Raw genomic sequence first — 12024 nt, forward strand, 5'->3', positions numbered from 1 at the left:
AAATGCTGGACATAAGCATAGGATGTGGCATGCAAGAGAGATGTTTGCACTGCTGTGGTCATGTACTACGGATGGATGAGGAGAGCTGTGTGAAGAAGTGCCACTGCCAAACAGTTGAAGGAATCCGGAGTAGAGGTAGACCCAGGAAGACATGGAATGAGGTGGTCAAGCATGACCATCGAACATTGAGTCTCACAGAGGCAATGACGATAGACCGAGATCTCTGGAGATGTGACTGCAAAGACCCACAAATAACCTGAGTTCATGGCTGTTTCCTGCACTAGCTTCACATAGTAGCCCCAGCCCATCCAAAGTACCTTTGGCTCGCAGGACGGCCTGCTGTGCTTACCTTGGATCGTAAGGTGACCTGCTGTGCTTGAGGAGACCTATTGAGTCAAGTACATCAACATCAAAAAATCAAATGGAAATTGTAGTTGTGATACCTGTGCCGGTGGCACATAAAATGCACCATCCGTACATGGCCGATGCCAGCGCCGCCTTGACTGGTTTCCATGCTGGAAGAACGTAAATAGCACCAACTGATCGTGGCCGTTACCAGCCTCCCCCGGCATCTGTGCCAGTGGCACATAAAAAGCACCCACTACACTCACGGAGTGGTTGGCGTTAGGATGGGCATCAAGCTGTAGAAACACTGCCAGATCAGACTGGAGCCTGGTGCAGCCTTCTGACTTCCCAGACCCTGGTTGAACTGTCCAACCCATGCTAGCATGGAAAACGGATGTTATACGATGAGAGAGAGATAGATAGATAGATAGATATCATCTATAGCAAGACCTCTCTTACACTCTAACCTTTCATTATCTGATACAAAATTCTCTACTTCAAAATTCCTTGTCTTGCAAGTTACTCGCTGACCCTGCAAATGCGGGTGCCATATAAAAAGCACTAAGTCCATTATGCAGAGTGATTGGTGTTAGGAAGGGCATCCAGCCATAACAAAACCCTGCTAAAACAGACACAGTCACCTGGAGTAGTCTTCTACCTGGTCAGCTCCTGTCAAACCATCTAACCGATGCTAGCATGGAAGCTGGATGTTAAACAATGATGATTTCTGACTGGGTACAATACCAGGGGTACATTTAAAGAGAGGAGTACAATTCTATCACTCCCATATTACCCTGATCAGAAGCTCAAAAAGCAAAGCATGAAAAATTCTGGTTTAGCAATAATTCCTTGTTTTAAGTCATCTGCTTTGCTTCATTGGCTAAAGAATATAAAATAGCACCTTTCTGATTTCAAACATTAAAATTTCATATAAAATACTGACTGTAATAGGTTTTTGTTTTTGATTTTTAAAAATAGAGCCAAGAAAGACTGGAAAATTGTTACATTCTGCCTTTCTACAATGACATTAGAAGTTTAATGTAGATTATATTATTATTATTATCATTGTTGATGAAAAAAAAAATAATACAGTCATGGATGTAAACTCAGCTTTAAAAATGTTTGGTTTGAATAGAAAGAGAGAGAAAGAAAGTGTAGGGGTGAGGATGTAGGAGGAAGATTTCAGTGTTTCAAGTTGTTCTCAGCTTCAGTCTTTCTGTTGATTACATGTATCTGGAATGGCAGCTTCCATGGTGGACTTTAAAAGATGCTGCAAAAGCGAATGGGCTTGGAGGATTTCGGAATAATTTAATTGCCTGATTTCTCTGGAAGTGAATCTTTCTAACAAAAGCTTTAATGTTGGTAAGAGTTCTACATCTTTCTGTACAGAAATGTCTCTGAGCAGTTTAGACTGCTGTAATCTGTTATTTTTGTCTGACTGTAATGGCAGAAGGTGGCTGACATCGAAACCCTCTGTCCCTTGGCAATGTTCATCAGCAGTGAAATCATCTCGGAGAAATTTCAAAGAGTTGGATGTTTTCTCCAGTTCTTGAACCGATAAAGAAAGTTTATGGACTTCTTGAAGCAGAGCACTGGAATGTTCCAAGACAGAGTTAACATCCTCCTCAACAGTACTGACATCTGTGAAAATAAATCGTAAATGCATAACATGCAATTAGAGGTGGTTGGATAGAAAAACAACTAAAGATGGGAATCCCACTTCAACAATATTTATAATCAAATATTTTTTTTCATTTAATTTACACATTTACTTGTTTCAGTCATTTGACTGTGGCCATGCTGGAGCACCGCCTTTAGTCAACCAAATTGACCCCGGGACTTATTCTTTGTAACCCCGGTACTTATTCTATCAGTCTTTTTTTGCCGAACCGCTAAGTGACAGGGATGTAAACACACCAGCATCGGTTGTCAAGCAATGCTAGGGAGACAAACACAGACACACAAACATATATACGACAGGCTTCTTTCAGTTTCTGTTTACCAAATCCACTCACAAGGCATTGGTTGGCCCGAGGCTATAGCAGAAGACACTTGCCCAAGATGCCATGCAGTGGGACTGAACCCGGAACCATGTGGTTGGTAAGCAAGCTACTTACCACACAGCCACTCCTGTGCCTTTAATGTTACATTTCCTCACTGAATAATTTAGTTTTAGTTCCCTTATTAAACATACCGGTTTGAAATTGTGGTACAAGGCCAACAATTTTGAGATAGGGGCTAATTGATGACACTGAGCCCTATTACACAACTGGTATTCATTTTATCAATGCTGGAAGGATGACAGGTAATATCCTGAACTCAGAGTGTGAAGTTGGAAGGAATGCTGCTTAGCATTTGGTCCAGCTTAGTAACAATTCTGCCAGCTCGCTGCCTTATTAATCATAGAAACATCAACTTAACTATTGTTTTTTCTTACAGATGGTATCTCTTGAGCTATTTGGCCCCTGAGAGCTATGCATAATGATTTCAACAGTAAGATAAACACAATAAGGAAAAATACTAAAATACTAGCGAACATTATTCCCTGGTCAAAGAAACAAAAGGGATGACTCCAAACAACGTTAACCAACCCGTTTCTCATACGATGCGGGTTGATTACTGAAAAAGGAGCAAACAGTATTTTATCTACTCTTTAATAACAAGGGGGGGGGGCTCTATAATATCATGCATGCTGTCTGAGTATCATTGAACTAAACTTATAATAAACCAAAGCCATTGTGTTATTACATAACCATATTGGTCAATGGCCTTTTACAATTTTGTGCATTAACTTACTGCTCCTTCCATCAACACTTTGGCAAGAAATGATGAGATCATAAGACCAAAACATGATCAGATTTATCTCCCCATTGAACTTGGTGGAATCTACTATAATTTGATATGTAACCTGAAACCTCCCCTTTTACTATTCCACCTAAGTCAGTCAAAATTAACACAGTCTCTTAGAATAATAAAAAAAAAAAAGTAGAGTTAGCCTGTTACTTCAGCCATCAACTCTGAAGATATGAAATTAGAAAATGTAAGGAAGGAAGGATAAGAAAAAAAATTGTTCATTACCAGACAATTCTTATGAACAGGAAACAAAGTGGTAACCAAAAAAGACAAAAAAAAAAAACTCATTCTATCTTCATTATTTTTGATATCAACCTGTCTGAGACTGCTCCAAGTTCCATGATACAATCATCCTGTCTTAAAGTGATCCAAATTAAAACCTTGCATCAAATTTACCGATTAATTTATGATCTAAACACTGGTTGAATCCTTACTGAGCTGGGCGAAACGTTTAGCGATATTTCAACCATCTTTATGTTCTAAGTACAAACTCTGTTGCAGTCCACTTTCAACACCAATTTAATATGAAAGTTCTTATATTATGTTCCATCTCACTGACTAATTAATTCTAGTTATTAAACTATATAGTACAGAACCGTACTGTCGAAAACAATATGTTTATACAGCCATGTGATCTAAAATCAAACATTTGACTGAATGATAGAGGGGGGGGGGGAATATAATAATGGAAAATGGAAGTAGGAAGATGGTGTTTATTAGTGAGAAATGTAGTGTTTATCAACAACATCCTAACCCCGCTCAAAGCAAAAGAGACTGACTACTTGGGGGAAAAATATATGTATACAGTAGTACCTCAGTTTTCAAACTCTAATCACAAATAAATTGCACTTCATATATATATACACATATATGCACATACATAGAGAGACAGAGAGAGAGATAAAATAAAGCACGATTTACTTGTGATCAGAGGCATTCATAAATCGAGGTACAACTGTATTAAATGAATATAAGACAAGAGACAAAATACGATTTACTCGTAATCAAAGTTGTTTGAAAACTGAGGTTCTACTCTGTGTGTGTGTATGCAAATATATATATATATACATGTATAGGTGGTGGTGATGGTATAGACAGAATAGCTATGGCTGAAATGCTTTTGATCCTAAGTCTCCACCCAGAGCTGGTCTGGGTCTAAATTATTATAACAAATTACCTTTCTCGTCTTCCTCTTCAAACAGATCTTCGTCTTGCTCATCTTCACTGTGATTCGTTTCCAAGGAAACTGGTTTTATTGGAGAGCAGGAAACTTCTACGGATGCACTGAGTGAAGCATTTTCTACATTTTCATCTGTACAAACTTTAGGAGATTTCACAGGTGTACTAGAAGCTTCCGGGTTGACTATAACGGGGACTGAAGTGCTTGTAAGAGCTGGAGAAACATCTTGCTGATCACAAGGCCTTCCCTGGGCAACTTCACAGCTTGGAGGTAGTGTTAATTGGGATTCGGAATCTGGAGTTGGTGCTCTTTGGTGGACGGTGGTAGTAGTAGTGGTGGTGATGGTGGCAGAAACTTCTTTCTCTTCTTTCTCATTCTGCAATACACTAGCTTCTTCAATGTCTAACTTTATTGAAGAATGTGGTGAGTCAAGTTCTGGCACTATTAAAAAATTAAAATATATATATATAAAGGGAGAGTTTACGAAAAAAACAAAAGACGAAGACAAGTGGTGTACAAAACAAACAGATGTATTAGTATAACGCTCAGGAATAGAAAAGTCTTTTACGTTTCGAGCCTACGCTCTTCTACAGAAAGAGACACAGAAAAAACAAGGAGAGAAACATGCATGTCTGTATGTGTGTGTGTATATATATATATATATATATATATATATATACATACATACACACACACACATATATATATATATACAAATATATATATAAGCACACACACGAACACAAAATAAACCCTCAATTTGTGTATTATTTAGGTTCTTTGCTGGCAAGAATGCTAAGATCTCAATGAAATCAGGTCAGATTTCTAGTTGTCACTATTCCACTTAATTTTTTTTCAAAAAGGTGTGAACATCACAATTTTCGATTCCAAAATCCCTAAAAATTAATATAGTTAATTACTTATTGAGGGATATCTGTTTACAAAATTACTTTATCACACCTATATCATGCTGGGCCCTCTCACCTTTCATTAACTACAAACATCAAATGATAATGCTGAAGGTCTGGTGACTGAACGTTTTTGGTTTTGTTTCCAGTCCTTTTTTATTTACAGCAATTTTTCAAGTTATTTTCAGTTTTTGTCGAAAGTGTCATCACATGAAGTAGAGAAAAAGTCATTTCATTTTTCTTTAATAATCCCTGTTCACAACCCAACTAACACGTGATATCAGTCCATCAAAGACAACCCTAGCTTCTATAGTACAAATTTCCTGTTTCAAGCGATGCAAATTTAAAACTAAATCTGAAGATTAAAAAAAAAAAAAAAAAAAAAACCAACAACTTACTTTCTTGCAAGAAAGATTCTTTTTCTTCATTAATTTGTGCTGCTACAAAGGATGGGCCTCCAGTTTTCTCTCCAGCATCAGAGGATGGAGCAGAGGTCTTTACTTCTGTGCATTTCTCTTGTGGCTCAGCAGATTGAGCTTTGGTTTTATCTTGCAGCTCAGCAGATGGCTCTGTAGTTTTATCTTGTGCCTCAGCAGATTGAGCCTTGGTTTTATCTTGTGCCTCAGCAGATTGAGCCTTGGTTTTATCTTGTGCCTCAGCAGATTGAGCCTTGGTTTTATCTTGTGCCTCAGCAGATTGAGCCTTGGTTTTATCTTGTGCCTCAGCAGATTGAGCTTTGATTTTATCTTGCGGCTCAGCAGATTGAGCTTTCATTTTATCTTGCAGCTCAGCAGATGGCTCTGTGGTTTTATCTTGTGCCTCAGCAGATGGCTCTGTAGTTTTATCTTGTGCCTCAGCAGATGGCTCTGTAGTTTTATCTTGTGCCTCAGCAGATTGAGCTTTCATTTTATCTTGCAGCTCAGCAGATGGCTCTGTGGTTTTATCTTGTGCCTCAGCAGATGGCTCTGTAGTTTTATCTTGTGCCTCAGCAGATGGCTCTGTAGTTTTATCTTGTGCCTCAGCAGATTGAGCTTTGATTTTCTCTTGTGGCTCAGCAGATTGAGCTTTCGTTTTATCTTGCAGCTCAGCAGATGGCTCTGTGGTTTTATCTTGTGCCTCAGCAGATGGCTCTGTGGTTTTATCTTGTGCCTCAGCAGATGGCTCTGTGGTTTTATCTTCTACCTCAGCAGATTGAGCTTTGGTTTTCTCTTGTGGCTCAGTGGATGTGGCTGATTTAAAATAAAGAAAAAAAATTCAAGTGTTAGTGCAAACCAATATACCAAAGAATCATTGATAGAACACCGAGACACAGACAAACACAAAACATTACTTACTTTCAAGCAAGGAAGATTCTCTATCTACAACGGTTTGTGCAGCTGGAGTAGCTATGGTCTTCTCTTCTGCTTCAGAGGAGAGAACTAAAGAAAAATGAAATACAATACAGTGAGTGAGGGACACTTCAATGTGTTTACTATGAGACAATAGAAACTAAACATCACTAAAAGATATAGGCTTCACTAAATCAACACTATTATGTTAACCAATCTCTATATATATATAAAAAGCTGAAACTGTCTGTGTATGGCAGGTTTGGTAGCCTTCAACTAACACTATCTCCTCCGAGACCCTGCAGCGCAAGTTGACCAAAATTGAGAGTATGATAGAAGAAGGCTTGTTCTTCCTTCTGTAGAAGAAAAAATTCAAATCGGACCATGTTAACACCAAAAATTATTTACATCAAAAAACGCTTTTTTTCTATGAAAATCCCTATTTTTTGGTGTATTTCAACCAGAAAAATGTTCACTTGAAGAGAATAACAAGCAACATAATGCAAAATTTTTACTTTTCAAAAATTCCAATTCTAAAGGGTCGAAACAAACCCGAACAACGTCGGGCGATACTGCCAGTTGAATATACATCCAAGAACACACCAGGACTTCACTGTTACAGTGAAGTCTATTTACATTGTCTGCTGATGTTAGTAACAGTAGAAATATATTGTTGGTGTTATACTATCATTATTGTTGTTTTAATGTCCACTTTGCAGGTGGCACGTAAAAAGCACCCACTACACTCGCGGAGTGGTTGGCGTTAGGAAGGGCATCCAGCTGTAGAAACTCTGCCAGATCAGACTGGAGCCTGGTGCAGCCTCTGGCTTCCCAGACCCCGGTCGAACCGTCCAACCCGTGCTAGCGCGGAAAACGGACGTTAAACGATGATGATGATGATTTGCCATGTTTGTGTGGATTAGATGGAATTCTTTGAAGCAGATTTTTCTAAGGCCAGATGTCCTTGACTCTAAGTTAGGTAATGTGTCACATCACAAAGCATGTAAAAATGGAAGATTAGAAATAAAGGAGACTGTTTGATGATGATGTTTGTGTGGAAACATATCTCATCAGCATCATAATTTAACATCTATTTGTTTTTCATGTGGAGGTTGATGCTCTTCCTGTCACCAACCCATTTTCCCAACTAAAATATTATTCTCCCTCGGCCAGACCGTTTCACAGACGGCTGGAAACGACCACTGCTTTCAGTTTCTGTCCTCAGTTAACACATACAAGGCCCAGAGCTACGGAAGACAATTGTCTAAGGTGCCATGCAATGGGACTGAACTAGGAAACAAGCTTCTTAACTGCATGGCCATGCCTGAGTATGTACAAAATATATTTACTTATAATGAATTGTCAAGGCAAAACTTGAAGACTGCTTGTGTATTGTAGACTGTCCCTTTTGAAATGTACAAGGTAATCTCTCTCTCTCTATATTATATATATATATATATATATATATATATATATATATATATATATATATATATGATTCACAGCGATGTCTATAGCAAGCTAAGTTTCTCTCATCTTCTTCATACATACATACATTTGCCTTCTGTTTAAATGTTTGAACTTATACACCAACGAGCTTTGCCTTCCTTTTCTTTCTCTATGCTACCCTAAAACATCGCCATTTCCGCCATTCGTTCGTTCGTTTCTTTAAAGTACCTTCAATTCAATCTTCATCATTCGCGGTGCCTTGAAACCCAAAATCGCCATTATTACCCCCCCCAACCAAACTTCCTTCTTCCCCAAATCAGTCTTCCGGTCATTCTATTTATATGCACCTTCTCTTCCCACCCCTATCACTCTTCTCCGATTCACAGCGATGTCTATAGCAAGCTAAGTTTCTCTCATCTTCTTCATACATACATACATTTGCCTTCTGTTTAAATGTTTGAACTTATACACCAACGAGCTTTGCCTTCCTTTTCTTTCTCTATGCTACCCTAAAACATCGCCATTTCCGCCATTCGTTCGTTCGTTTCTTTAAAGTACCTTCAATTCAATCTTCATCATTCGCGGTGCGCCCGCCCTTTCCGACCCCCACCACCAATACCGGTGAACATTGTTCACACCATCTACACCGGATATGCCCTCCCCCACATGCTTTCACTGTGTATTACCCCCCCCACCAAGACAAGCAGCTAGCGCCGCAGCTCATCAACCGCCCCACCTATCTTACGTTTCCTCCTGTTTTTGAATCTGTCACTGCCTCAACCGGCTATCTCCTTCCAGTCCCCTCCCCCACTCGTGATGTCCTATGTTTTATTCCTACGAACCTGCACCAACCCTAGCTGTCATCGTTCCTCCTTACCCCAACCCTCCCCACTGGTGCTTCCCTATATTACCTGCACCCCCAAAAAGCACCATCCGAACGTGGCCGATGCCAGCGCCGCCTTGGCTGGCTTCCGTGCCGCTGGCACGTTAAAAGCTTGAACCGATCGTGACCGATGCAGGACCCCCCCTGGCACCTGTGCAGGTGGCACGTAAAAAGCACCCACTACACTCGCGGAGTGGTTGGCGTTAGGAAGGGCATCCAGCCGTAGAAACTCTGCCAGATCAGACTGGAGCCAGGAGCAGCCCCTGGCTTCCCAGACCCCGGTCAAACCGTCCAGCCCGTGCTAGCACGGAAAACAGACGTTAAACGATGATGATCTTATTATAAAAGGCAGATTTTATCTGCCTCCCTTTGTAACTTATAGAAATCTACAATATAGGATTTCTTCAATTACAATTTACCTAGCATTTTTAAGAGTAGAATGCATCGGGTCATGCCAGGTCCAGTTTTTAAAATTTAAACTCCAATTAAGCAAAATTTACAGAAAACTCACATTCTGATGTGTATGTCAAATGCTTTTCTTAATGTGGTTTACACCACACGCACAGTGTGCAACGAATAAAATGAAAGTAAATAGCAACAGAGTGATTTGAGGAAGCCTAAACTGAAAGTATTTAAACCACTACTCAAAAAATAAAAAAACACAGCAAACAGAAACAAATAAATACATAACGATTTACTCCTCACACAATTTCTTCAATTAGAGTTTACCTAAGATTTTTCAAAGTACTCCATTCGGTCATGCCATAATATATTTCTTTCAATTTCACCCCCAATTAAGACAAAATTCGAGAAAACTCAATATTTTAACATTTCACTCCGAAAGCATTGATGTACATGTGTGCATGCGTGAGTGTGTGTGTGTGTGTGTGTTTGATGGGTTGTGCGACACAGAAAGTGTGGTGTGTAAGTGAAGTGCTTTTGTTAGTGTGTGTAAAGAGACAGACAGAATGAAAGACAGAAATAACTGAACTTTTTTTATTCACTTTTTGTAGTGAGTGACTGAGAGAGAAAAGAGAGAGAGGTTATGTATGTATGTATATATGTATGTATGGCTTCAGTGACACACACACACAAAAACACATACCTACGTACACCTAAAGCACGCACACACACACACAAGCGGAGCGCGAACTTCAAAATTTTGGTAGTATTAATTTGCGAGCGTACTTCTAAGCGCGCGTAATTGAAAGTTTTCACTATGATATCATCACGTGCGAAAAAATTCGAAGGGTTTTGAACAATTGAGATACAGATGTCACGCCTGTATTGAAAGCATTGCTAAGCTGCCGTAATTGCTTAATTAAGACTTTGTTTAAATTGAAAGGGGCAAATATGTGACGAGGTTGAAAAAAAATACCCCAGAAAAAAAAATGTACTGCTGGTATTTATATAATTCACTACTATTTTGCTACAATGTCATGAAAAAGAAAAAATTTAGGTATGTAAATCGAATTCGCCACCCCCTTTTCCCCGTTCACGTTTGTAAAAAAAAATTATTATTTAAGTTTTAAAAATTATTTACTTTGTTCAAAAAATATTAATATTAATTAATTTTCAAGAATTATTTAATTTTATTCTGTAAAATAGTAATTAATTCATTTATCTGTAAATCCGCGAGGTTGTTACTCAGGCACCTAGAATGGTAACCTTCAACTAACACTATCTCCTCCGAGACCCTGCAGCGCAAGTTGACCAAAATTGAGAGTATGGTAGAAGAAGGGTTGCTCTTCCTTCCGTAGAACATAAAATTCAAATCGGACCATGTTAACACCAAAAATTATTTACATCAAAAAGATGCTTTTTTTTCTATGAAAATCCCTATTTTTTACGATTTTTTCACTGCTGTGTCGCCACTTTTCGGTGTATTTCGACCAGAAAAATGTTCACAAAATTTTTACTTTTCAAAATTACAATTCCAGCGGGTCGAAACAAACCTGAGCAACGCCGGGCGATACTGCTAGTATATATATAAAAACAGCAAAATGTCTGTGTGTGTGCGCGCGCATGTCCTTTATATAAATCCACAATTTTTCAGTTAGAGGGCTCACACTTTCTATGGTCATCCACAACTTTACATTTCGCAAAGCCATTAAAAAAAAAAAAATCGATAGAGTGGCTTTTTTGCGAATTTTCTATCCAAAACCCAATCAAAATGCCCGAAACTTGATACGCCAATTTGGACAGTACTTGCGTGTATGTGTGCATGCACGCGGCTGTATATGCATGCACTAGCACTATGACCCAGCATTGCCGGGTCATAGTGCTAGTAAAAGGTACTTGACATTGTCTCCTGCAGTAATTGCAGCTAGATGCTGAGAGAGTTGAAGGAGAGATTACAGCACAGCAAAGCAACACAATCGTTTTAGGCACAAACGGCAGAGGTTGCATTACAACTGACAACACCTTGTAAACAAATACACAACCTCCAAGTTTGACTAATAATGTAACCTACCTTGGCCAACTGGATTTTCAAGTTCCAATGATTTCATTTCATTGCTTGGGACATTCTTGCCATCAACTGAATTGCAATTTCCTTTCGATGGATCATTCTTCAAGTCTGAGACAACAGCAGTGGAGGCAGCTGCCATTGCAGCAGCCATTATTTCACCAGCAGATGTGTTCAGGAGACTGCAAGAAGCCTTGTCCTTTTTAGTATCGAGCTGTTTCTTAAAGTTAGCCAGGATTTTCTTCACATGAGGTACTTTAGGAGATCTCACAGGTAAATTATGGATATCATATTCAGAAAGTGAAGCTAAATCACCAACAGTATGGAGCTTTCTTGCTTTAAGAAGTTGACTCAGACCACGAAACCTAATGAGAAAGAACAATCAAATAAAGCATTTAAATATATGTATCACCAACATTATTTTAACAGCCATTTCCTCATGCTTGCATGGGTCAGATGAATTTATTAAGGCAGGTTTACTACGGCATACTTGTTACTAAGCCTCACCTGTTCCCAAGCAAGGTGATGTTGCCCCGTGGTCAGACAAGTTTTCACGGAAGATTGGAAATGAGGAACCCCACTTGTATGATGGTATTTATAAGGCAGCGAGC

The 12024-nt window shown here is 39.0% G+C and overlaps 1 protein-coding gene across 7 annotated transcripts in view; it reads right to left on the reverse strand.

The window, feature by feature from the left end:
- Window positions 1-1310: 1310 nt before the first annotated feature.
- The window catches only part of LOC115215865 (telomere-associated protein RIF1-like), a 71230-nt gene continuing 60516 nt past the window's right edge, over window positions 1311-12024 (reverse strand). For 2 of the 7 annotated variants that reach the window (XM_029785210.2, XM_036506095.1), the window contains exons 31-35: window positions 11420-11778; window positions 6621-6704; window positions 5685-6515; window positions 4376-4819; window positions 1311-1986 (exon numbers count right to left, since the gene is read on the reverse strand). In XM_029785210.2, coding sequence (XP_029641070.1) covers window positions 1553-1986; window positions 4376-4819; window positions 5685-6515; window positions 6621-6704; window positions 11420-11778 — 2152 coding nt within the window. In that variant the 3' untranslated portion in view covers window positions 1311-1552. The remainder of the gene's footprint in view (window positions 1987-4375; window positions 4820-5684; window positions 6516-6620; window positions 6705-11419; window positions 11779-12024) is intronic. The other 5 variants (XM_036506100.1, XM_036506096.1, XM_036506097.1 and 2 more) reach the window with 5 other exon arrangements.

The sequence above is a fragment of the Octopus sinensis genome, linkage group LG9 (genome assembly GCF_006345805.1).
Source record: "Octopus sinensis linkage group LG9, ASM634580v1, whole genome shotgun sequence".
NCBI lineage: Eukaryota > Metazoa > Mollusca > Cephalopoda > Octopoda > Octopodidae > Octopus > Octopus sinensis.